The 26,247-nt window shown below is 43.6% G+C and overlaps 1 protein-coding gene across 2 annotated transcripts; it reads left to right on the top strand.

Moving 5' to 3' along the window:
- The first annotated feature begins 2,655 nt into the window (after positions 1 to 2,655).
- DNAL1 (dynein axonemal light chain 1) lies at positions 2,656 to 20,333 on the top strand. Of its 2 annotated transcripts, none has more exons than XM_050956050.1 (8): positions 2,656 to 2,764; positions 6,339 to 6,377; positions 11,457 to 11,566; positions 12,592 to 12,647; positions 14,592 to 14,647; positions 16,157 to 16,283; positions 16,718 to 16,864; positions 18,571 to 20,333. In XM_050956050.1, the coding sequence occupies exons 1-8, from the start codon at positions 2,762 to 2,764 to the stop codon at positions 18,615 to 18,617; spliced, it is 585 nt and encodes a 194-aa protein (XP_050812007.1). In that variant the 5' UTR covers positions 2,656 to 2,761; the 3' UTR covers positions 18,618 to 20,333. The 2 variants fall into 2 exon arrangements, with proteins under 2 accessions (XP_050812007.1, XP_050812008.1); XM_050956051.1 differs by lacking the exon at positions 2,656 to 2,764 and adding an exon at positions 3,259 to 3,303.
- The last annotated feature ends 5,914 nt before the right edge of the window (positions 20,334 to 26,247 follow it).

The following is a 26,247-nucleotide window of genomic DNA, read 5'->3' on the forward strand; positions in this document are numbered from 1 at the left end:
TCTCCCAGTATTTATGTCTTTAGTCAATCAGAGGTGCTGGGATAAGGAGAGAAAGGCAAAGAACGTTTAGGGAGCCTAGGCAGCTTTGTCTAAACAATTTGGGAAGGCAAGGTTAGTGAAACAGGAGTATCTCTTGTTGTCAGATGCTACCGGAGTGGTGCTCTGCTCTGTTCAATGTTGATATCAATCGGCTGCGTGCATGTGTTCCCTCTGTGTGCTGCCCCAGCTCTGCACAGATAGCTGATACAGCAGATCCCAAGAGAACCCCCAATGACCACAGACTCTAGTAAGGTACGAAGGCATGTCGGCCAGGTTTATTGTCGAGGAGAAACAGTCTCCAGCTCCCAGGCAAACGAAGTCCAAGGTGCTGATAGCCAGTACATATGTGCCCCCTGGCAATGGACTCAGCTCAGTCAGTGGCGGAACTTTCCACTGCCCTCTAGGCTGGACAAGGACATCCACTCAGGGATGCATTCTTATACAGAGGTACAAAAAAGTTACACATCACTCCTGACGTACTGAGGTGCAACCCCTCTACATAGCAAGGTACAATCCCTCTACGTAGTAAGGTGCTGACTCTCACCTTGTACATATTGGTTTGAACAAAACAACTCTATCATATTACCCTTTTGGCCCTGTTGTTGGGATGGGTCAGCCTGTTCCTTGTTATCTGTGTGGAGTGTACAAGTATGCAAATGTTCTGATATCTGGTGTCCAGTACCTTTTAGGTAGGTCTCTTTTTCCAGTATCAGCCCTTTCCTTGCCAGCTTCTGTGAGCAGGGCCTGCCTCTGGCTCACAGCTTAACTTTGCTTTATGTTAGCAAAGTCTTGACCATTACTTTAGTTCAGGCCTCATACCGGGCCTCCGACAAGGGTTTATGTTTCAGGGCCTCATCTTACTATATCTCTATGCCTTACCTGTTACAAGTGTGAAGAGTTGTGACAATGAAGGAAATGTCCCTGTGTCTGTTAGGTAATGACTCGCCTATGGAGGGAGCTACCCCAATTTCCAAGCAGTTATCTGTGAACAAGCACGTGTGCTGGGACAAGGGAAAGGAAATCCCAAATTGTTTGTCTGTTGAGAATAGTAGCATGCCTGCTGAGGGAATGTTTGTCTCCACTCAGGGCAGGCTTTATTAACTGCGGGGCCCAATTCGAATACCCGGCAGTGGTCTGGGGCGTCAGTGGCACTTCTGCCACAGGGAGGTCCTTCAGTGCCGTGGAAGACCCGGAGTGGACCCCTCGCCGCCAAAGACCTCGGGAGCGGACTGCCGCCGGGTGAGTAAAAAAAAAAAAAAAAAAAAAATTAGAAGGGTCCTAAGGCACGGGGCCCGATTCCAGGGAATTGGGCAAATCGGCCTAAAGCCGGCCCTGTCTCCAGTCTTTTGTCTGTGTAGTTGACAGAAAGTGCCTCTCAGCTTATGCTGGTTGTGGAGTTGTCAGTTGTCCCAGAGTTGGTTATGGACTTAAATGTCTACTTCCCTCCTAGGTTTCAGTTGTCTATGGTCTTAGCATAGGCATGTGCAGCACATTTCATTAGGGTGTGCACCCCAGGGAATTTTTTTTTTTTTTAAAGGCAAACACTTAGTGGATACTCAGTCATAAAGAACGTTATTTTTATTCATCAAATGAAAGAAACCAAAAAACTTAATTTTTTTAAATTAACTTTAGTTAACAACTAAACTTTACTTAAAAAATACAAACTTAAAAAATAACACAGAAAATACCAAATTTTTGCTTTAGTGATAACCAGGCATATACAAAAGATAATGAAAATTGACTCCCTTTATTTTGAACCACATAATGAGCTAACCCAAATTGACCAAAACAAATTAAGGTTTCTTGGGGCTCAAGGCTAATTTCAGCATATCAGGAGACTGTCCCAAGGGGATCTCTGTGACTGAACCCATCACAGGGATCCCCACCAGTATCAGGGGACAGCAGACCCAAGGGGGAGACACGCCAGAAACTCACTGGGGCCCACAATGCCCTCCCTCCGGGAGCAAAGGGTCAGCATAGCAGGGTACGATCCACACAACCCCCGCCCCCCCCCCACACCCCAGCAGCACCCAGCTGTACCACCCCCCTCACAAATCCTAAATCAGGCAGCAATCGACCAACAAACACAACCATGCTGCCTCGCACCCACAACACCCCACCCCACCCCACCCCACCCCACAGCCGTATCTCTGCTCCCCGCAGAGCCCCGAGATGGGCGGCACCACCGCCGCCCCAGGCTGGGATAGCTATTACACAGCCCTCCACGACCCCTCCTCACCCCCAGGCCTGCTATGCCACCCCACAGCCCCACCCAACCCCCTCCCTCAGACAACCCCCCACAGCCCCTCCTGCAGCCCCCACCCAGCTGTGCCACCCCCCAGCCATGCTGCTGCCCCTCCTAGCCCCCATCCGTGCCAGCGCCCCCTCCACCACAAACAGACCCCCACCGCAGCGTAGCACCACGCACGCAGCCGCGGTGACCTACCGCACCGTGCGGGCTGTGCCGAATTCGCGAGAGACCGCGACCCCGACCGCGTCCTCCCATGCACCACTGCGCTCAGCGACCCAGCACCGCTCTGCACAGCGGAAGAGGAGAAGAGTGAGCGCAGAGGGGGCGGGAAAGGTCATGTGATTTCCGGGCTAGGGACTATCTAGTTGCCTGGTGTCTCTATGATCCCCGGCTCCTCGCCTTTACTGCAGGTGAGCATGCGCAGGAGTCGAGCGTGCCATAGCAACCGGATCAGCGACAGTAGCAACCCTAATGGTGAGTCAGTTGAAAGGCGAAGCGGGGAGCTGGGGGAGGGGGCGCTGAGGGGCTGGATGGGGTAAGGGGAGAGGCGGGGCCTGGCCGGCTGGGGTGGCTGAGGGAGAGAGGAGGTGACTTGGCTGGCGGGGGCAGCGAGGCGGGATTGAGGAGACCTGGTTGGGGTGGGGGGAAAGGAGGAGCTGGGGGACCTAGCGGGCCCTGGCTATGGGAAGGGGCTTGAGGGGCTGATTTGGCTATTGGAGCATATTTCACTGAACGTGGTAATGATGGGCCTGACTCTCCGTGTTTCTCGAGAGGAGGAGCTTTGCCCCTCCTGTGTTCTGGGCCCCCCAGCATAAGTTAGAGCAGTCTCAGGGTTATTCTAACTTGCTCTCAGCTGTAGCAGCATCCTAGAGGGTGTTTTTCAGTCCAGAATAGCCAGAGAGCAACTTACTGTTGCTGTCCTCCCTTTCTCCTTGACAGGCCCCTACAGTGGGAGCTGCAAGGGGTGTTGGTGTGGAGTGAACTGCTTGGTAGCAGAGCCAACCCCTGGAGAGGTATAAATGGGCCATAGGGCAACACACAAACTAACTCACTATCTAGGACCTTGAGGTTATTTCCTGCAATTGTGAACGGTTCTTATAAAGAAACAAATAAACCAAAAAAAAAGGTCGTGTCTTGGAAAGAGAGTTATTCCAGGGTTAGATCAGAATAGTGGGAGCAAATGATCTTATTCCTCATCCCAGAGCTGCTTGAGTGCCAGGAATCACCATCATTAAAATGCTGAATTAATAGATGGTTTGAAGACTGTAGTAAATACACAATCTACTTTGACTAGCCTGATTACAGCTCTCTTTCCTATGAAATTCCATGTGGTTTTATTTGACTGAAATGGCCAAGAAGAATTAAATGCATAAAAATGAGGATGAAACCCAGTTATCTATTTTCCCCCTGGGAACATTGCTGTGTGTGTTGAATTTTTGTAAATATCTTGTATTGATTGTAAAAAATTATTCCATGGATGGGGCAGAGCATTGATTATTTAATATTTTTCTGTTATATTTTACCAATCCTCTGGGTGTGCAGATTTTTATTTTTTCCTTAGATTATTTTTTGTTATTCTTGTTCCTGTAACATCAGTGTGAGCTGTCAAGGGTGACATTTTCAGCCCTTGATGATTTGGCATAATCAGCGGTACAGCATTTTGATTACTTGTCTTTCCTTTCGGCAGTCTAACCTCCTTTAACCTGAGTCATTCTGGGAAGACAGGCAGTTCCCAGGTGAAGGATGCCTGGTATTGGACTGGTTCATGTGAGATTTACAGCAAAGCTAGTTAGTGCACCATGCCTGGGATCAGTGAAGCCTTCCTGTATAAGCAGGCAGGCCATATTGGTATTCTTGTTGGAGTGAATTTGAACTCACTCTTAGAAACCCTGATCTCTGATCTGTGCTACCCAGATGACCTATTTCCCTGCTTCTGGTTTTCACCATCAGCATCAAGCCAGGTGTCAGCAATGGAAGAGGCAGGACAGTTATGGGTGCAAATCTGAAGAAGTCAAGAAAGAAACTGGTCACTATATTTAAATTATATCACATGGATTATTTAAATTCAAATTCAGTAAGTTTTTAGGCTAGAGTATGGGAAAGAAACTGTACTAGTCATCTTTTTGTTTAATGGTGAGTGATACAGATCAAGAGTTCATGCTGATTTTATTATATCTGTCACCTCCTTTTGAACCAGTTATTTAATATTTATTATTACAGTAGCATTTGCATGCTGCAATCAAGTTGGGCCCCATTGTGTTAGGCATCGAACAAACATATAATAAATGACACATCATGTCCCAAAGAGCTGAAAATCCAAAAGATATGTACTTTTGTTGGCTCATCTGTGATCCTTCACAGGGATTGATAGAGGTGTGAGAATTTAGTGAGGGAAGAAGAGATGCAGTGTTCTTAATTCGAGAATGATTCTCAGCCCTATAATGCTCTTGGTGTTTGATTCAGCTAGTGTGATGGAACAAATTACCAAATGTCTTTTAGGTGACTGGACATAGATGGCTAGATGGCAGTAACTTAATCTAGATAAGATTGTGTTGATGGTGGAAGGTTGGGGAAGCAACTGGAAGAATTGGTGAGGTTTATATATGTATCCCCAAATGAGGAAACATGCCTGCCAGTTGAGACATAGGTTCACAAGTTTGGAATTTTGTTAGATTCTGGATCGCTTTGACCACTCAGGAATTTTAGCTATGTATATGTTCTGTAGTCTGGCAAAAAGTACATGTACTTTCCTTTTGTATCTAGAGCTGCTGCTGCTGTTGTTTTTATTCTTATCATTATTAGTTATTTGTATTACCATAATGCCTAGGAGTCCTAGTCATGACCAGGACCCTGCTGTGCTAGGCTGTGTACAAACACAGAACAAAAAGATGGTCCCTGCCCCAAGGGTCTTACAATCTAACCTTTCTTCTATTATACATGCTTTGCCACTTTGAGATTGCACTAGCGTAATATACTCTACATGGGGGTTACATGATGAGACCATTCAGAAACTAAAGTTAGTGAGAATGGGGTGACTCTTGCTGAGTGGAGCTTTGGACATAAAGTACATAACACTAGTGTTCTCTGATCTGTTCAGCTACTAGGAAATCTCTCCCTGTGCTGTACTGTACAGTTAAGATCAGCAGAGGTGTTCAAGCTGGAGTCCTCTTGATTTTGAAGTGAGGAAGCAGGTTGTTTGCTCTGTGAGATCCTTGACTCTGAAACATTTCTCCCTCCTTTGTCCTTTAGAGCCTTGATTATTTTTTTTAAGTTTTTGGGAATGCTACAAAATTTCTTTCTTCACTGGCAATAGGGTAGAAATAGGTAGAGGATTTAGTGGAGTTTTGCAATGGGCCTCAATATAGTGGCTGAGGTATTGGAGTAAGATATACCAAGATTCTACTGTTATTGTGGGTCAGTCCATTAAGTGAATATTGTATGGTAGCTTTTATACTTCTTTTTTTAATTGACCACAGTGTGACTTTCAATTATTTGAGGTGCCTAGAAGCGTAAGGTAGTTGATGCAGAAATCAAAATAAAATAAGAAAATCCCACAGGCTACACCTGACCCTGTGCAGGAAGGACAAAGTTTTCCTCAGTATGTTTCAAAAAGGCTTAGCAAATTTCCACATGGGAAATCTCTGTGATAAGCGTGATCTGCTAAGGGCATTAACCCAAATTTCATCACTAGTACAACTCCTTTGGCTTCAATAGAGATTCACCAGAGATGCAGAGAACTTGGTCCAGTAATCCAAGCCCTGTGCTATCCATGCCTACAGAGAGCAGGCAAGATCAAGAAGATGATGTGCTTGGTCTCCCGGGGAAATTGTGCATATATGTATGTTCAAACTTACTGCACCACCTCTAAAATTGCTATTGGACCACTCTCTGAATGAAATTAAAAGCAGCTTTTGGAAGGGGGTTCAATTTCTGCTTCTTAGGATCAGTTATAGGAAGAGAGACCATGGAACTTAAGGGGAAAAAACGCTCTACAATGAACAATTGAGCCAAAAAAATTATAATGATTCTTCTTTTGATTTGTGTTTAGGCAAAAGCAACAACTATTAAAGAAGCTCTAGCCAGATGGGTAAGTACAAGAGAAGTATCTGCAGTTGTCTCAGTGATTCTCTGGCCTGGATCTCAGTTGTAAATAGGATGGCTTCATCTAATTTGATGAATTCATTACAATAATGTAGAAAAAATAATTTTCTTGAAACATCTGTCACTAAAAGAAGCTTCATGAAACAATATTATTTTATTAGTATCTCACTGAAATCAATTTCATTTGAACCCCTGTGTTCTATTCCTAGTAAATTTTCCTGACCACAAAAGCTCTATTTTAGTTTCTGGTCCAATGCTGTCAGACTGTACATTGACAGAAGATCTGATACTACAAAGAGGTTTTCTCTGCAGGCTGTCTTTTGATTTTCTCTATCTAATTATACCCTGTTCAATCTTGATCACCTAATTAGAGTTTATCCATAGCACAAAATAATCAAGGATGAAATCCTGGCCCCATTAAAGTCAATTGGAGTTTTGCCATTGACATAGTTGAGCCAAGTTTTTATCTGAACAGTGCATGAAGCAAAAACTCCCAGAAATAACTTAAAAAAAAAGTCTGAATTCAAAACTAAGTCTCTGTTTAAAATATTTTAACAGTGTAAAGGTTAAAGATGACTTATATCAGTATCATCCATAAGTGTTTTTCCCCATGCATGCAGATCCATTATCCACTCTGCAAAGTTTAAATGAGCAACAAGTTTATTATATATTATTCTTTTTCAATTAAACTTAGTATAGATCTCCATTTTTTGGGATGTGCCTATGGCCTAAGTGCCTTCACACTTATAAACTAGGAACCTTCTAGAAAGCTCTTTTTGTTAGAGATCACTCAGTTCTGATATCAGACAATGGTATGGAAAGTAGTCCAGAGACCTGATCTAAAATCCGTGGGAATTTTTCCACTGACCTCAGTGTGCTTTGAATCATGGCATAAGTGTGAGACACATGCTCAATTCCTTCCAGATACTAGAGAAGGTATTTATACTGTTTTACTTTCTAGAACAGTGGTTTTCAAACTTTTTTTCTGGTGACCCAGTTGAAGAAAATTGTTGATGCCCGTGACCCAACGGAGCTGGGGATGAGGGGTGTGGGAGGGGTTCAGGGCTGGGGCAGAGGGTTAGGGTGCAGGAGTGAGGGCTGCAGGGTGGGGCTGAGAATGAGGGGTTCAGCGTGTGGGGGGACTCTGGGCTGGGGCAGGGGGTTGTGGTGCAGGAGGAGGTCAGGGCTCTGAGCTGGGGGTGCAGGGTCTGGGCTGGAGCTGGGGATGAGGGGTTTGGGGTGCAGGAAGGGGCTCTGGTTTTGGGGTGCTCAGGGCTGGGGCAGGGGATTGAGGCCCAGGGTTGGGGCACAGGCTTACCTTGGGTGGCTCCCAACCAGAAGCACAGTGGGGAGGCTAAGGCAGGCTTCCTGCCAGTCCTGGCACTGCTTACCGCGCTGTGCCCCGGAAGCAGCCAGCAGCAGGTCCAGCTCCCAGGTGGAGGTGCGCAAGCGGATCCATGCATCTCTCACCCGCAGGCGCTGCCCTCTTTAGCGACCAATGGAAGTGCGAAGCCGGTGCTCAGGACAGGGACAGCACGCGGAGCCCCGTGCCCCGTCCCGTCCACCTTCCTCCCTGCTTAGGAGCCGGACCTGCTGCTGGCTGCTTCCAGGGCGCAGTGTGGTGTCAGAACAGATAGGAACTAGCCTACCTTAACTGGCTAGCAGAGCCACCATGACCCAGTGCTTTACTTTCAACGACCTAGTACTGGGTCTCAGCCTGCAGTTTGAAAATCACTGTTCTAGCAGGTTCAGGACTTGATGTGGAGTGTATAGGCACAACTCAAGAGTAGGATAATAGAGCTTTGTTACCATATTTGGATTTTCAGTTCAGGATACTCCTTTTTTCTTAACTATTCTTCTCTGTACTCCCAACCTGTATCCTTGGGAGATGTGATAGAATCTGACTGAGTCCCTCCTGGTTTCAACGTGTTTCTCCTTTTACATGCAAGTTTCTTTCGTTTACAATATAAATATAAACTCTTCAGAACAGGGGCACTGTCAAAATAGCTATGCACATGAACATTCTGAGACTGGGCTAACATCACTATAGCAGCAACAGCAGAAACCTTTTACGGCAAACGCCCAGCTATAGCAGTAGAAGGGGGGAAAGAGAGACAGCCTGTGTTTTCTCACACCCCAGGACCTGGCATGTGGACCAAGTGGCCAATATACCTTTCTGGAGGCATCCATGGGAGAGGAAACATGCCAGGCTCCCCCCCCTCCATAAATGCCTACCCAACAGCCCTAGCACATGGTCCAGCATCCCTTTCCAACCTCTCAGGGCACTACATGGGCCTGAAGTTCCTGGAGGAGAGTGAGGGGAGAGAGCTGGGCTAGTATATCCTCCATCTGCTCCCTATGACCTGCCCCCAAGACCTAGTACTTGGACCTAATGGTCCTTCTTCCTCTGGAATAAATGCCTACTCCTGCTTCTAGTATGTAGTTAATCCAGTAACTCAAGTGGTGAAGGTCTGTGGTTCAAATCGTGATGCTGATGGCATTTATAACTTCTTGTTGCATGTAATTAAACTTGGTTTTGCCTTTTTCCTAACGCCTCCCCACCAAACCCTAGGAAATTACATACAAAAAATTACATTAGAGGGACATTACTTAGGTTGCAAAGTCAAGCACTTGAAAGTTAGGAAATACTAGTTTTTTGTGGTTGCCCACACTGCCTAAATCCAGCCCCCTTCTTCATATGCTTTAAGATAGTCTTTATGACGTGATCACATACTATTTTCTCATAAGACCCATGCCTTATTCAGTGCACAGGATCAGACCTCCCAGTAGTCTTGGGTTTCATGGGACCTAAGTTCACTCTAAGCTGCACGGCCGTGCAGCAGGCTATAAAGGATCGCACAGGCATGCAACCACAGCAGTGTGGGGAGAGGAGAGAGGTAGGCAGGGAGGAGAGCAAGTTGGGTCATGGAGGGCTTCTGCAGGGAGAGGTGCCTCTTTGCCGGTCCCAGAGCTCCTGCTGGTGGAGAGAAACGCCTCTCTCCAAGAGCTGCTGCCTGTGGGGAGAGGGCTAGGAGGAGTCCTCTGGCCCCAGCCCCGGGGCAGCCTGCACCCTAAACTCCTCATCCCTGGCCCCACCACTCAGCTGGCACCCCCATCTGGAGTCCTCACCCCCCTTCACCCAACCCTCTGCCCGAGTCCTGAGACCCCTCCCACATCCTGAACCCCTCAGCCCCACCCCAGAGCCCTAACCCCCAGCTGGAGCCCTCGCCCCTGCACCGAAACCCTCTGCCGCAGCCCTGAGCCCCCTCCTGCACCCCAGAGCCCTCACTGCCAGCCAGAGCTCTCACCCCCCCACACCCCAACCTTCTGCCCCAGTCCTGAGCCCCTCCATGCACACTCTGAACCCCTTGGCCCCACCCCCACCACACGTCACCTCCATATTGGTACACATAACAAAATTCATTCCGTACATGGATATAAAAAATTAGAGGGAACATTGTGTGAGACTGTCCTTCTTTGACCCCCCAAACACCCAGTCCTGGTTGAAATCACTCTTGTCCCATAGGACTGGCTGGGCTTGGCACCCCTCTCTGGTTTGGGCCATCTGATCCTCCATCTCCATCTACAGTGGGGCAGACAGGCCAAACCTGAGCGGTGCTGCAACCTCAAGCACCAGGGACCATAGGCACCAACTTCTGCTGGCGCTGGTGGGTGCTCAATCCGGCCCCGCCCCAACTCCACCCTGGCCCCGCACCCCTTCCAACCCCTTCTCCAAAGTCCCTGCCCCAACTCCGCCCTCTTCCTGCTCCTATTGGACTCCTTCCCCAAATCCCTGCCTCCCCTGAGCGCGCTGCATTCCCGCTCCTCCCCCCTCCCTCCCACAGCTTGTTATGTCGTGAAACAGCTGTTTTGCGGCAGCAAGCGCTGTGAGAAGAAGTGGGACATGGCATTCTCAAGGGAGGAGGTGGAGGTGAGGTGAGCTGGGGTGCCGGTTGTGCAGAGCATCCACCAATTTTTCTCTGTGGGTGCTGCAGCCCTAGAGCACCCACAGAGTCGGTGCCTATGCCAGGGACCAAGTCACAACAGCAGGAGCAGGGAGCCAAGCCCAGGTAGCCCTTTGGTGCAGGAGCCACTGCTGCAGGGTGAATGCAGGGCAGGCTCACTCTGCAACACACACCCTGGCCCCTCCTCTCCTTCCTTCCCCAGGGCAACACCAGTCCTATATTAGCCATTTCAAATGTTGGGAGATACACGAGGTGGAAGCAGAATTAAGTCTACATAAGCATTCATAAATCTGGCATTTCCTAACTTTTGAGTGCTGGACTGCAATGTAAATAATATTCCTTTAACATTGGGTTTTTTGTTTAATTCTTTTAGCACCAAAAGTGAATGTTCCTCAGTTTACTGTTTTACCAATTTAATCTATGCTTTAAGACTTACTGATTTCAGATTATGACTTGAGGCTTTTGTGTCTTACACTTAGACCTTTTGGTAGCTGATTTGTCAGTGATCTGGAAACATGCATTCAGGGTTGGGATTAGGGTGCCAGAACTATGAGGCGCCCAGATCAATACAATTTAAGTCTAACTTCCCCTAAAACTGACCTTTAGGGATGTAGTGGAAAGTAGTGCTACTGTTAGGTATATACTTTTGCTGTGTCTGGCTCCTAATTCATACTGAAATGAGGAGGTGTGAAGGGCAGAGAGGAAAAAGATGCTAAGGGAAACAACTGAGTTTGCTGGAGACTTGAATCCTGAATCTGATCCAGGGATCCTCCCTGTATTTTTATTTTAAATACTTGCATTGATAAGCATCTTAATATCCTGGAAATAAGCCAGTCTTCTTTTTCTTCTTTTTCTTTAAATTAAAGGGGTGTGTGTGTGTGTATTACAATCCCTGTTAATTACACAGTTGAGTGAGGGTCTGGGTTGCTGGAAGTGAGATGTAATTCAGATGAACGACACCACCAGAACAACAACAAACAAGATTTAAAACCCTTTCTCTTCTGTTTTCTTGAAGATTAGGGATAATTTTTGTAACAAATGCAGATTCTAATCAGTGTCTCGTTTTTTTACCCTTTCTTTTCCTTCTTTATTTTCCTCAGGAGGAAAGAAATGGTCAGAAGGCATCGGAGGCCAAGGAGGTGAAACTATATGCCCAGATTCCTCCTGTAGAGAAGATGGATGCATCTCTGTCCACACTTGGTAACTGCGAGTAAGTTCTGTTAAACAAACAAACCTGGAAATAATCCATTTTTAATCATTGCTTCTGGTTTTTTGAAGCCTAGGTTTTCTCCCCCTACATCTGCTACCCCTAGATGTGAGCAAAATAAGCTCTGTTCTTTCTCCAATATAAACATACAGATGGTCTTCTGCTTAGTAATATAGTTGCCACTTACTTGAGAAGACAGAACCTAGTTCTCTCAGACGTTAATGCAAACTCAGCATTTATACCAGTCCATTGAATGGCTGGTAGATGGCATTGAAGTGAATAATTTCTGTCCCATGTCTGGAGTCCACCAGGCAGTGGACGAGCATGTGGTCCCTTTGAAGACTCCTGCACTGTTGTGGCTGTATAACCTCTTTGTGTGAAATTGTGAGCCAAAGTCTACACCACTACATTCAGATGCCCAGGCTTTCTCTAGGAACTGCTGTTCAGAAATAAGCCTTGAGGTTCAATAGTATGGTAATAGTACCGAAATTTATTTGCTGCAGTATTACTTTCTTAACAGCATAATGACTGACTTGTCCTGAGTTCCTGGGTCTCCACAGGACTAGGAATCTTAGTATTAGGGCCTAGAGCATCCATGACAGCTCATAGTGCTGCTGCTACTGGCATTGCTCTTGACCAAAGTAGCTCCAAGAGAAACACTGTAGTGTTAGCTCCATCTGAATGAGGAAGGAGGAGGACAAAATAGAGCTAATTGATAGTGTCAGAAAGAAAAGTTTGAGAAATATTGTAACCTGTCTTTGGTTTGAGCCAGGCACACAAAGGAGGATGCCACACATATGGTATAAAATTGGTGGTGGAAACCCAAAAAAGTGAAATTTAAATCTTACAGAGATCGTGATTTGAGGAGAATAGGACTGTGCATGTATCCAGTGGTTTACTACATAATAAGAGAAGAATAAAATGTGATTTCATTCTAACAAAATGTGATTTGTAAGAGGGCCTTCTTCTGATTCAGCGATTCCTGTTGCACTGTTAATATAAGCTGTTAATTATTCTTGCTTTTAAAGGAAGTTGTCTCTGTCTACAAACTGCATTGAAAAAATCGCCAACCTGAACGGCCTAAGTAAGTGATGTCAATGACTGATTGTGTTTATATTCTAGCTGCTTGGATTAGATATGTTCCATAGCTTGTGGCACATGGCCCTACTGTTCTGATATCACCTTCCATTCCCCTGCTTCCAAAAAAAAAAGTAAAGGGGACTCACCAGGAAGGGGGGAGACCTTGGTTCAGTCCCCCTTTCACATCAAGCAAAATGGGGATTTGAACCCACATCTTTGTTGAGTGCTTTAACCAATGGGCCATTGGCTATAAGGAGGTACGTTGGCTCCATTTTTCTTAAGAAAGTGCTGACCTGGCTGAGGTACCTAACTCTATGAGAGAGTTCAGGACTGTAAATTCTGAGTGATGGGGAGTTGCCTCCCTCCAGCCTGGAATTATGTGCCTAGCTCCCTTTGAGGGATGAGGCTTAGGCCAGGTTGAATTATTTAATTGTGTTTTACTTAATGTCAGTATTACATTGGGGAAAGTCTTGCTTCCTGCAAAGTTTGGGATTTCTGAGTACAAGAGTATTTAAGGAGTAATATTTTCCCCAATTGGACATCATTTCAGATAATATCAGTTCCCCAATATTATATTTTAAGGTTTATAATAACTGAACAGATACTCAAAAGGCCAATGTTATGTGCTTTTGGAAAAGTATCCATAGTTTCTAATCATAGTTTCAAAGAACATGAAGATAATTTGGCTAGATCAAGAGTCTTTTTCCACGGGATGGGAGTTTGGGGAATTCAAGGTAAAACGGTTCCAATAGGCTTCAGATTTACTGTATTTTGAGTGGCATTTACTTTTTCCCTTCCAAAGAGATCACCTAACTACCTTTTGACATTACTCCCTATCATATTCTTCTCACAAGAAGGTAAGGTGTCCAGGACTTGCACAGATCCTGGGATTTCATTAAGAATTCCAGTTGCACCTGAATTTCTTCGTGAAAGCCCATCTATTTCCCCTTCTCTTCCATTTTCTATAAATAGGTCTTCTGTCATCACAACCTTCCTTTACTTACAGGTGTGGCTGGCCAGGACAGGTCACTGTTGACCAACCCAAAGCCCATCCCAGCCACTCTAAACAGCTGATGTGCTTTCTCTGCAGCACTCATTGGTTCTTGAGTGGAATATTCATTTGCCTCATCATTAAATAGTACACACTGTATTTCTCATCATTGTGCAAACAGGAGAAAAACAAGATCATTAGGTAATGAATGCCTAGTTCAAATGCACACCGTGAGAAAGGGCTTGAAATAGCCATGGAAACTACTGATTAGAGGTTAACCTAACTAGACACTATAGAATGATTTTGTGCATGCATATATCTGGAAGAAGAGCTGGAAATGAAGTTTCACAAAAAAGACTCTTTGTTTGTGATAGCTTTTAGATGTTCTGGCACATCACAAGAACAATTTGTGGCTGAACAAGTATAGGCAATTTGAAAATAAATCTCATCAGAGTGGCTGTATTGCTACTAGAATCTCATGGGTCAAAATAGTTGACCTCTTTCTAATCGGACTCTGGTTGCTATAAAGTAACACCAGGTATTGCCTCCTATTCAGGAATTGAGTCTGCCTCCTTAGTAATGGTCCCAGTCCCACCTGGTCTGGGAAGTAAGATCAGGACCAAAAATTTAATCTTGCTTCATGCACATGAGCACTAGAACACCAGAATGGCAGCCTGTTTTGTTCCGTCTCTACCTGGACTGGATGTGAACAGGCAGCCTACAGATGAAAGACTTTCTAATACCCTTGCTTGAGCCATCCACTCCACCCATTCATTATAATCTGTATATAGAACAGTATGTCGTTTGCTTCTGATATGTCATTCTTCCTTAATATAGCCTGTTCAGAATATAAATTTCTCTTGTCTGTGGTATGCAGTATGTTGTCAGATTTCCAAGCTCTTTACATTTTAAGCACCAGTCATTTGTTAATAAGAAGCTCTTCTCCCTCTGTTGCAGAAAACTTGCGGATTCTTTCATTGGGGAGAAACAACATAAAGAATCTGAATGGGCTGGTACGTCCCTTTTTGTTGTTTACATTTATTAAAATTAGCAATGAAGTGCTACATAATTCTTGCATCAAGGCATAGGGGAAGAGTGATTTACCTACCCTTGCATTTCTCTTCACATAATTCAACCTTAGTGCCTAACCATTTATTTTGTTTTCTTCTGCTGCCATCTTTGCACCTTCCTACATGTTGCTCATGATGCTTGGACCAGTCTCCCATTTCCCTTGTGCCAGTTAACCACCCTCTCTTCACTGAAATCTCTCCTTAAAATGCCCTCTGTCTTTACAGACTTTAAATGCTAATCCACCAAATAGAACATTTAAATTCCCAATAACTTAAGAGGAACAATTTTCTTTTTATATATGCATTATCTGCTGCCCTTATTGTCTCACTCAGCCAACTTTCCCAGACCCCTTTGCTATTGCTTTTGTCATTTTTCTAACGTGGGATATAACCTTGTAAGGCCCTCCACATGCAATTCCCATAACATGAGATTCTGCATACAACAGCAGATTGTAAGATCCATTGGTAGAAAATGCAGATTCTCTGTCTGTGTAGAACACCATAAACTCCAGTGGCATTGTATGAATTATAACTTCTACTCCCTTTGCTTATATGAATCTCATCTCCTGCCAGAAAGTGCTTTTGATATTGTGGTCAATCACTGCACTCATTGGCCTGCCTATAAACCACATTGTGACCCGCTACCCATCACAGGGGTGATTGGCACACTGAACAATGGGATAAAAGGCATGTGGCAGAGAGGCAAGGGTAGAAATATAGATAACAAGGCAAAGATCTAGAGGAGAGGAAGCAGATCAGGATCAATTTTATTACCTCTGTGTTAGGATGTCTGTATAATTAAAACCAAAGAAATAAAGGAAAGAGTTTGTTTTTCAAGAGCTTCTGTGCATTCCTGCTTGCAGGATATGGCTTTTCCAGGCAGTTCCTCCACTTAACACCAGGGCTGCTGCATCCCACAGGTGTGAATGCACAGAAGCAACTCTGAAGGAACAACAGTTATGGTAAGTAACCTCTCTTTCTCCTCTTGCTGGAGGATTGCTGAGGATAGAAAGTGAAATTTGAAACCTGCAGAGATAAGCATGCACTTGTCTAAAACTATGTAATCCCTTATATTACAAACTAAACCCTCTGAAACAATTGATGAACTGCAGTCATCTAGCACTGTAGAACTCTGCGTGCAGCTAAAATAGCTCCTTTCTCTCCATATGCCTTGAGTAGAACTCTGCTCAGATATTCAGTATATCTTGTTCATGTCTTGATTTATTTTTCTAAACAAGCTGAGAGATGTATTTCAAAATTTGGGATTTTCTTTCCTTGAAGCTTTGTCATCCAGAATTAGGAACCTGCTTAAAAGAAAACAAGAAATATTGAAATATATGGTTCTGTTTGTTGTGTGACATAGCATCTGGAGGGGAGAAAGGGAGCAGAGATAATCTGGTAAATATAGGAAGACTTACTCTCACTTTTCTGAGAGGTGTTATCATTTTCCAGGAGGCAGTTGGAGATACATTAGAGGAACTGTGGATCTCATACAACTTAATTGAGAAGCTAAAGGGCATCCATGTCATGAAGAAGCTGAAGATTCTCTATATGTCCAATAATTTGGTGAAAGATTGGGGTAAGCCTAGGCTTCTAGTTTCTCTTCTGAAATTCCTTACTGAGTATGGTGAGTGTGCATTAACTGAGACAGCTTGGGTCAAAGTGAGGAAACTGTCTCCTTAAGGTTCTGAGTGGGCAAGTTTAGCATGGAGCCTGCAGAGATGAACAAGCTGTTCCAATTGCCTGCTCATACAAGAGAATTTAAAAAATATTGGGAAAGTCTGTTTGTTCAACTTCTGTGTCATGTGGGGTTTGTTCTTTGAACTATATATCTGACCCATTGCTTTTATCATCTATCACCTGCATTCTTCATCCTGGTACCCAATAAATCCATATCCTTCCTCACCTAAAAACATCCTGGCAGTGTCTGTGCAGGTATTGAAAGGCAGCCTTGGTGCAGATATGCTTTTTGTGTTCCACAATCTATTTCTAACATCTTCTTTGTGACTGCAGCAGAGTTTGTGAGACTGGCGGACTTGCCATTACTGGAGGATCTGGTGTTTGTGGGCAATCCACTGGAAGAGAAATACTCTGCCGATCAGCAGAGCAACTGGGTCGAGGAAGCAACCAAACGCGTGCCCAGGCTGAAAAAACTAGATGGTGAGCTTTAAGCAGCAGCTGGGTGGCATTTATTATACAAGATCTTTTGCTTAGTGTAATGAGACCAGTAAGGTATTGGCTCAGCACCTCAAAAGTACAACGGTGAGATCTGGAGGAGGGGTGGGAACCAACTCGATTAGCAGCATTCTTCCTTTCACCACTTACTCTACTGTGTGTTCACCTCTGCACAAGCTAAATTGTTCAGCCATAGCCTCAACTTCTTCTGAGAGTGGATTTTCAAGTGTTTGAAAGAGGGTGAGTGCTGTGGAGCCCCTCTGAATTGGCTTCAGCCTTCAAAGTGACTTCATTTACAACAAAGCCTGTTTCAAATCAGACCTGTCACTGTGCATCACTAGCGCTTCAGAGAGGGTCTTGCTCTGATGTGTTGAACTAGTATCTGGTCAAAATACTCATAACAGCATAACTTAGAGGTGAACTGAAATGTGTTTTGATTTTTTGATAGACAATATTTGTTAACATTTTTAGTCTCTTATGGAATTCACATATTGACTTAATGATGAGACCCCAGTAATGTAAGTGGATTTATCTCCTAACACCCATGTTCAGGATTCTGGGTTTTCCCACAAGAGATGGTGAGAGGGAAAACACCTAGATCATAGCAACGCTGTATGTATTTTACCTTGATTCTAGGGCTAGGGATGTCATCAGCTCTTTCAAAGAAGACTCAGAATTCCAAGCTCTTGTCCTGGCAGGTATAAAAGGGGAAATGATTTTCAAATATTGAACTTTGTTTTTAAACTTATTTAAAATTTTATGTTAATAGCTGATGATCATAAATCTTTCTGGTATTTATTTAAAAAGCAGCTCACTTCTCCTTTAAGGCAAATCTGAAGAGCTTCTCTGTTTGAATGTCTTCTAAAGGATGGAGAGTTGGTTGGGTAATAGTGGACAGCAAGTGGGAGAAGTGGGCAGGGTGGGTAGCAGCTAGGAGGTGAGTGGTGAAAGCAGCAGTAGGAGAGGCAGGCAGGCAAATGACTGAAGAATACAGTATCAGTGTTGGGAGCAGAGGATTAGAAGTCAGAGCCTGAATTATTGAAGAGGTGGGAGGAATGAGGACACTGAGACATGGCCGGAGAGAAATGTTGATATGAAGGATGGGCTGGAGCAACAGGTGCTGTGTGAGAAGAGTAGACAGCTGAATAGAGAAGCTGGTGTGAGGCATATATTTGTGTGATCAAAGGGGTAACCTTTGTTTACATAACGACACCAGTGCACTGTTAGAGTGGCACACACCGAGGTTTAAGAGTTAATCAGTACCTCATACCCTGTCAGCACGAGATCATGTACCTCCAGGAAGAAGGTGTGCAGCTCTCCTCTTGGGGTGGCTGCATTGTGGTTTCTCAACACAAACACTGTGCTTTCTCCAGTGACCTAGTCAAGCAGAACACTGACCACTCATTATTGGTAGGCCATGCTCTAATATACTGTAGTCCCTGCTACACAAGAAATGGGAGCAACGGCATAGAAGAGAGCTCTTAAGCTGAGGCCTGGGGTAGTGAAGGGAGAACCAACAGTTAGAATGGGGAAGGGAGGGGGATATTCAGACGCATGGGAAGCTTGATTGGTTGTCTTCAGTTAAAAAGCAGTGGCAAAAGGCTGTTTTGCTGGTGGCAACTCCTAGTTGACTAGCATTAGTGGGTCCTGCATCAGTGATTCTCAGCAGGAATTTTCTCTCTGTGTTTTAGGTGTCCCAGTTATTAAACAAGAAGAAGGTGAAGAAGGAGAAAACTAACACAACTCTTTCTTGTGTGGTATTATATTAAGTTTCTTCAGAGCAATTCAGCACACAAAGCTTTTGGATAAATGTTTGTTTCAAAGAAAATCTATGGACAATTTTTTTTAACTAACTCATCTCCATACTCTCCTTTCCTCACCCAAAGAGTTAATTACCAAAACATGGGCACACTACGTTCATACATTTCATGCGCTCTTCTGTGAGGACTATTGAAAGTGAGATTGTCTGTCTGATTAATTTAATGAGAGACTTTAACTAAAACTACATACTGATTTTTATCCCGATTTAGTGATTATTGTAGATCTGTCTTTCTGGTTATGATAGAACTGTTTTTCTTGTTAACTGTGCAGCTGAACATTTGAGACATGGAGACCAGAACAACAGTATTTTGTTTTACACACTCTTTGCAGTCTAGGCTTTGTTATTTTTTAATACCGTCACAGATAAAAACAGTTACTAACTGTAACTGGTTCTTCAAGATGTGATGCAGATGTATGTGTGCACTCAGCATGGAGCCTTTTGTCTAGCAGTAGCTGTAGAGGGGCAGCGTTTGCATCTTGTGGCTGTAGGCGCTCCCCATGCTATATGAGGCGGAGCCACCCTGACCACCCTCAGTTCCTTCGCACCAAAAGCCTATGAGAGGAGACTCCAATGCAGAGGGAATAGAGGGTGGGTCGTAGAATACACGCCTGCATCACCCCTCGAAGAACCACAATTACGCAAGTAACCATTTCTTCTTCTTCAAATGGATGCAGACATGTATTCTGCTTTGGTGACTTCTAAGCAAGCACCCCAATCTGGAACCAAGGCTTGGAGTCTACTGCAGTAGGGATTGTTTTTAAATCTTCCGCCCTTCTGAGGCCTTTGTTCACTTTGGAAGATGCAGCAGTAGCATAATGGTCCATAGATGTATGTGTGGACAACCACGTGTCCACCCTGCAAATGCCCACTATGGAAATGTCACTGAGGAACGCTATGGACAGCAGTTGCACCTTCATGGAGTGAGCCCATTTCCATAGAGGAGGTGAAGCTATCTCATACTCAGTCTTGATACAGCATGCTATCCATCTAGAGATGGTCTGTGTAGAAACCAGTTGCCCCTTCATGAAGGCTGCATGTGACATGAACAGGCGAGGTGAAGAATGAACCGGTGGTCCTGTCGAGATAAAAGGCTAGACATCACCTGATGTCCAGAGAATGGAGATGCACTCTTTCCCAGAAGAACTGCACCTTAGGGAAAAACACAGACAGTGAGAAGCAACTGAGGGGGGTTGGGGCGGCGCCACCTCATATAGTCAGGGGAGGCACAAGGCGCATGCACTACCCCTCTACAAGTACTGTTAGGCAGAAGTCTCTGGTCCAGCGTGCTAGGCACACACACACCAAAGTGGAATACACGTCTGCATTTACTCAAAGAAGAATCACTACTCCATAACACTTCAAGAACATGTGAGGCTGTCTTTTCTGCCCTTCAGTGCTCTGCCAGTTATCTGTAGCTCAGTAGTCCCAGTAGTTGTCACAGGCTCATGTTAGAAAAGGCAGCGAATGGTCTAATGATCTCCTGTCATTAGCAGTGGACCTATAACTGATTATCTTGAACTGCACTGGAACTCAAAACTTCATTACTGAGAAGGCCACGACTACCTTTTGATATATTTGTTTTTAAATGAAGCAATGGAAACTCTTTGCATAGTTTTTTGGTGAAATTTAAGTACTTATTGTTTTTTTTCTTTACATTGTTATAAGAAATTAGGCACTTTAGATTTGAATACATAGACTTTTACTAGCCAGTAGCTGACATGTGGTGCTAGCCTGAGCATGACTTTCTTTTTAGCTGACTGATTAATGTAATCCTTCACAGCTCTGGAATATTCTACTAAACTAAAGAGGTTGATAGCTGTTCAGAAACAAACCAATGTACAAAAGACCTGGACTTGAGGGTATTTTAATAAGCTTTGATTGGGGGGGTATTCATTTGTTTCTAAAGCACAGCTGTAGGCAGCTGACTGAAAGGTTTTGGTAGCTGCTGAGGAAAGGACAGAAGAGATTAGAAGTAGTATTTGGAAAATAAATACTGATAAAGAGCTAAACTGGTTTGCCACATGGTGACATCTTAGTGAAGTCCCCAGATGTGACAAGTAAATCTTTTTAAAATGAAATGCATGAAATGATGATTGAAGAAAGCACCACTGACCCCTAGAAAATGCATAAAATGACCTAAACAGGCCTTTTATCAGCTCAGATTGCTAAAGTTCTGGTTTACTTTCCTATTCCTGGTACCAATTCAGTTTAATCAAATTAAAATGGCAGCAATGAGCATATTGCTATGTGAGGAGCAGAATGCGTGTAGGAGAGAAGTAGAACCTCACTCGTAATTTGTCTTGTGTTCCTAAAGCTGAAGCTGTGGTTGGATTTTTGGAATCCATGCTCAAAGATAGGAAAGTGGTGATGCAGTTGGCCCCAGGCAAGGGCAGTATTCAGCTCCTGTTATGGTAGGCAGTACCATTACTTTTCCCTATTCAAACTCTGGTAGAATTCTAGCTCTGACAATCAATTTCTAAGTGACCAGTGTGAAGTAGAAGACTACAGGCAAAGCAATTCAATGCTATTAACTTCTTTATAGCTACTCTGTACATTCCCACAGGAATATGTATGCCATATATGCCCAGGAATTGCCCGGTCATTGCAGGTAAGACTCAAATCTAATTTTAGGGTCTTTTCTTCCTTTTTAATGAACAGATGCAGAGAGTCCTTTGCCTTTGACATTCTTCACCTAAGATAAAACTTTTCCAGACAGCCTAATGTGCTGCCTTGAATGCAGTCTGACTCTATTCTCAGTGGTCCTGTTGGTCATCTTATAGCCAACTTGCCATTCAAAAGTAATTTTCTAGGATTGCATGCTCTACTGGTGATCAGGACAAGACAGTACTGGCCATAGACAATACTGTTGGGAGATGGGTAAAGTTGGGAAATTTGTAGACAGCTAACTGTTGTTACCAGGCTAATCATTTTGATCCCTTTCAGCACTAAATTCACTGAGAGTTAGTAATTAACAATTCTTTGAACAGGAGGTGGCTTTACACATTATTTTTAAACCCTACATTGATGATATACTCAGCCTCTGCTGCCATCAACTCCTGTGTACAAGAACAGTAGGTTAGATTTGTGTCCTTGAATACTATAGTTAAAATATTAGCATTTTTTGGTACAAGCAAAAGCTTGAGTGAGTATGAAATCTGACTAAATACTGCTAGCAAATGGAATTGCCAAGTAGGAACAGTCCTCTTCACATATTTTACAGACTCCTGTGGAGAGTTGAGGAGGATTTTCAAAGTAATCTCTTAAGGAAAGCATCAGTCAGTGGGGACCTACTTTAGAATTGATTCACTCCTAGTTGCTGAAATGAATTCCCTTCAAAAGTCTCTGTGTCCAGGTTTCCTAAAGTAACACATTCTGAAGCTGTTTGCACATGTGTAGCTTCAGTGCTAGTAGGAGGAGGTGGTTAACTATAGTTTCTGTAATTCCTTTAGAGTCTGCGTAGCACTTCCAGATTGGGTTGTTTGCTGCAGAGCCATGACCAGAGCACAGCTAGCAAAAGTGACTCTGTCAGAGAAGTATGACCTCAGGCACACTGAGCTTTGAGGCTGCCTCTGGCGTAGTCATGTAATGCTATTGCCCTCTGCTTTCCTTCTCCTACCAAGAGTGTATACTCTGGCAATAGGTGGGAAGGAGGGGGAAAAAGCAACTCCAAACAATTGACAATAGCTCTAATACACATTTCAGAAGAATATGCTATCATGTAGCCTGTGAGTATGGCCATCCTCAGAAAGTGGGCACAGAAGTAGCCATTTGGCTTTGTCATTTTAGTTAAGCATTCACCAGTGGCATTAAACTAGCTAGAGCCTCTTAACATCCTTTTTTGTGGATGAAGGGCAGGTATGAAAAAACACTTTCCGATGCTACCCACAGTCCTGCTGGTTCATTTAGCTCCATGTTGCGTCGTTGTAGTGTGCAAGTACACAGGCAGAATTTCCCAAGGCAGCGGCAACATTAGAGAACAGAGTAGAAAGGTGCAAGAGAGGGGATTAGCACAAAATAGTGATACAGTGTAAAGATTTGCAGGATAATCCAGGGTGATGGTTACAGAACAAAGTGCAATTCCTGCTGCCTCTGTCTTAAATATTAACAGTATCTGTACAGCAAAGTCCAAGAGCAGCTCTTACAGCCATTAAGGAGTTGGTAGAATTGTGCTGCTTGTGGATACAATGAAAATTCACTGTTGATGGGGTTAGGCATCCAAGCTCATTGATATTGAAGTACATTTTATAACACAAAATATATTCTGTAATAAATGTGACATGGTAATTTAGCTGGAGTGGGGACAGGAGGGAGATTAACATCCTTTCTGACAAGACAAGAACTGAAATGTCCGACTTATTTGAGAGCATTTGCTAAGGAATGCACCAATGGGTTTCCTTTATTGTCAGCAGAAAAAGCTTTTACCAAAATCTGATTTTTTTTCCCCTAACAGTTGGCAGGAAAGCCCAGCTAAAGTCTTGCCTTGCCTAATGTATATGCTTACACTTATGAACAAATCAAACTTTACATTTGCAAAATAAATTGAAGGGGGTTGATTTTTTTTTAAAAGAAGATTTGCACTTTAAAAATTATGCACTGGATGTTGGTGGCGAGTATGGCAGAGATGTAGCTGTAAGGAATAGGCCTACCATTTAGGAGCCTAAGTACCTTTCAGGATCTGGGCCTAGCAGAGCAGGGTGTTGAAAGGATTTCCTTACTCTCTGCTCTTCATTTTCTCACCACATCTGTTATGATACCTAGCACCTAGTGAGTTGATGATGGGTGAAAAGAGCACCCATGTAAAATTCTCAAGCCATGTGGATTCCTGCTCTCCCCCACAAACATAGCGTGGTGGCCTCTCCCCATGCCTCCCCCCACTTTTTTCTTCTTATAGAAATTTGCTACATTAAAGCGGAGTGTCAATAAATGGGTGGGTGTTTCCATGCTTGCCAACATATTGTCAGTCTCCAAGCAGCCAATGCATTCAGTAATTACGCTGAAAACTGTTGCGAGAATGAGAAAGGATCTTAAAGCCGCAGTGCTCAGTCTGCGTGTGGCTCACTCAGGTTACATGAGGGGTACTTGTGACTAGCCCAAGCTACTGCACATGCCAGCACAGGCGCACTGCTATTTTTAGCATGAGCTAAGATAGCACTGCTGCCTAGGTTGCACTGGGAAGCATGCATCCAGCTGCAGTGCAGACATGAGAAGTCTCCACTTCTAGAACAAACTCCAAGTGGGAGAGCAGTTTTAACACCTAGTTTGTTGGTAATCTTTTATATATAAGTAATTTTGTAGCATGACCAAAGTGTTAAACTTGCTGTGTATTAAGTTATTTAGGCATAAATTCTAAATATTACTTTGTGAAGTGTGTTTATAAATAGTAATAAATGTTATTTTATAAAGAAAAAGTGCCTCCCTGTTGTGTGTGATAATGAGCAATAGTTTGGCTTAAGGACAATGTATAGAACATTATATCTTATCCTCCATTTTTGCTCACATCCCTGTCCTAGCTTTACAGCATAAGGCTTTAGTAAAATGGTTTTACTCCTAATCCTCCTTATCCCTTTACCTTTTGTAATAGACAATGTGACTTGGGCCCAGTCCCACTAGCCCATCACCACTTCCCCTCTCACAGAAAAATCCTCTGTTTAATATTCTGAAACAATTGTAAAATGGTCAGGAAAGCTTACAGAGCCTTGGTATATTTCTTTAAGTTAATACTGCCTTAGTGGCTCTTGCAAAGCCAAACTTCATACTTACCCGTTACCACAAATTTCCTTCCAAGGTCTTGTTTACATTAGAAAAGGTTTGTTAGGCTAGCTATGGCAATAAATTGTCCTACTGAAGACACAACTTATACCAGTTCCTGGAATGAACTAAGCTCTACTAGCAAAAGCATGTTTTTGCCAGTATAACTCTTCCTAAACTATGGGTTGATGGTATAAAAATGTCATTAACCAATATTACTAGATTGACAACATTTTTAAGGACAGCCCTGGCCTTAGTAACCAGCCTAAGTATGGAAAAATACACAAATTAGGTGGGGAAAAGAGTGGGAATAGTTGATTTTAACCAGTTGTTTCCTTTTCTTAAAGGAAGTGGGTCCCATTTTGAGACTTCAAAATTTGATCTCTATGGCCCTTTGTAATGGTCTAAACTTAGCAAAATAAAAAATCTGCATGGTTTAACCACTTCAGGGCTACAGAGTCTACTTTTCAAGGCTGACACTGGGCCCATTCTAATGTAGGTCCAATTTTGACAAATGTCCCATAGACTTTGAGTATATTGTTTAAAAAGCCAGTGTTTAAGTAAGCACTTTGTTTTGCGATCATTAGCAATTCTGTTCCCTCTAAAACAGTTAAACAAAATACTACCTGTGCTTCTTTAACTGCTGCCCTTGATTAGACGCTTCCCTCATTTAGATCCCATCTACATTGTCCCTTCTTCTAACACAGCTTGGCCAATTTTAGTGATGCACCTGTTTTGGTTACTTTGTCACTGCATCTAAGTGCCTTGATTCTATTTAAAATCAACAATGAGCACTATATAATAGGGTGACCAGACAGCAAGTTTGAAAAATCAGGACAGGGGTGAGGGGTAATAGAAGCCTATATAAGAAAAGGACCCAAAAATCAGGACTGTCCCTGAAAATCAGGCCATCTGGTCACCCTACTATATAACCACCTAACTAACTACAGTAACTATTTTTTAAGCCACAGGAATTATATTTATTAGGCATCACAGCTAAGACACCACCAGCTACAGGCAAAGCTGTGCTGGTTCATCAATTTAAAAAGCTCAAATTCCTTCAAAGAGACATAATGATGTAATTTCTGGATTAAAGAACATGTTTATTTCCATGTGGTTAATTGCCAAAATGGAAGTGTTAAAAAAAAAACCACCCCAAACCTGACACTAATGTAAACAAGCAAATTATGGAGCAATATGTAGTTTGCAGCTGGAATAACTGGGTATTTCTGCATCCTGTGCACTCAAGCATCAAACATGGGAGATGTGTTACTGCTAGTTCTAGGACTGTTGGAGGAAGTTATTCTAGCATGTTTTTTCCAATGCTACCAATTTACTGATCTTTCCTGGATTTCATACTTCAGGCACTTGTCACTGAAATGGAGTCAAGCCACCACCATTTCATCTTCTCTAGCACTTGGCATGTAGCTGTGGTTTTAGGAGCTTGTAATGCCAGAAGTAGAATCCTATCACTTATTTACATCTTGGGAGTTGACCTGGAACCACTTTCCACGGGCTTCTGTAATGTGTGCACTAGGCTTTCTAGTTTGCATACATAACCTGAAAGACTGTAAATTTAGAATACCACAATTGGCATCTCTGAAAAGGGTGGGAAAGAACAGCAAACTCCTAGGATCAGTGTGGTGTTAACCAAACAGAATCTGAAACCAATTTGGTCCTTCTCTCCCATGCTGGGAGGGTGTTCAGTCTGTCCTGAAGAACTGCATTTTGAATTGTTTTACTGCAAGCCTTCTGGCTGCTTCAGAAGCAGTACTGTAGACACATTTCTTACTGTTAA

The sequence above is a fragment of the Gopherus flavomarginatus genome, chromosome 5 (genome assembly GCF_025201925.1).
Source record: "Gopherus flavomarginatus isolate rGopFla2 chromosome 5, rGopFla2.mat.asm, whole genome shotgun sequence".
Taxonomy (NCBI): domain Eukaryota; kingdom Metazoa; phylum Chordata; order Testudines; family Testudinidae; genus Gopherus; species Gopherus flavomarginatus.

Excerpts from the sequence above, each read along its gene's own strand:
- DNAL1 (XM_050956050.1), top strand. Across the intron at positions 6,378-11,456 it reads AAGAAGCTCTAGCCAGATGG|GAGGAAAGAAATGGTCAGAA; the intron begins GTAAGTACAAGA and ends TATTTTCCTCAG. Across the intron at positions 16,865-18,570 it reads CAGGCTGAAAAAACTAGATG|GTGTCCCAGTTATTAAACAA; the intron begins GTGAGCTTTAAG and ends TCTGTGTTTTAG.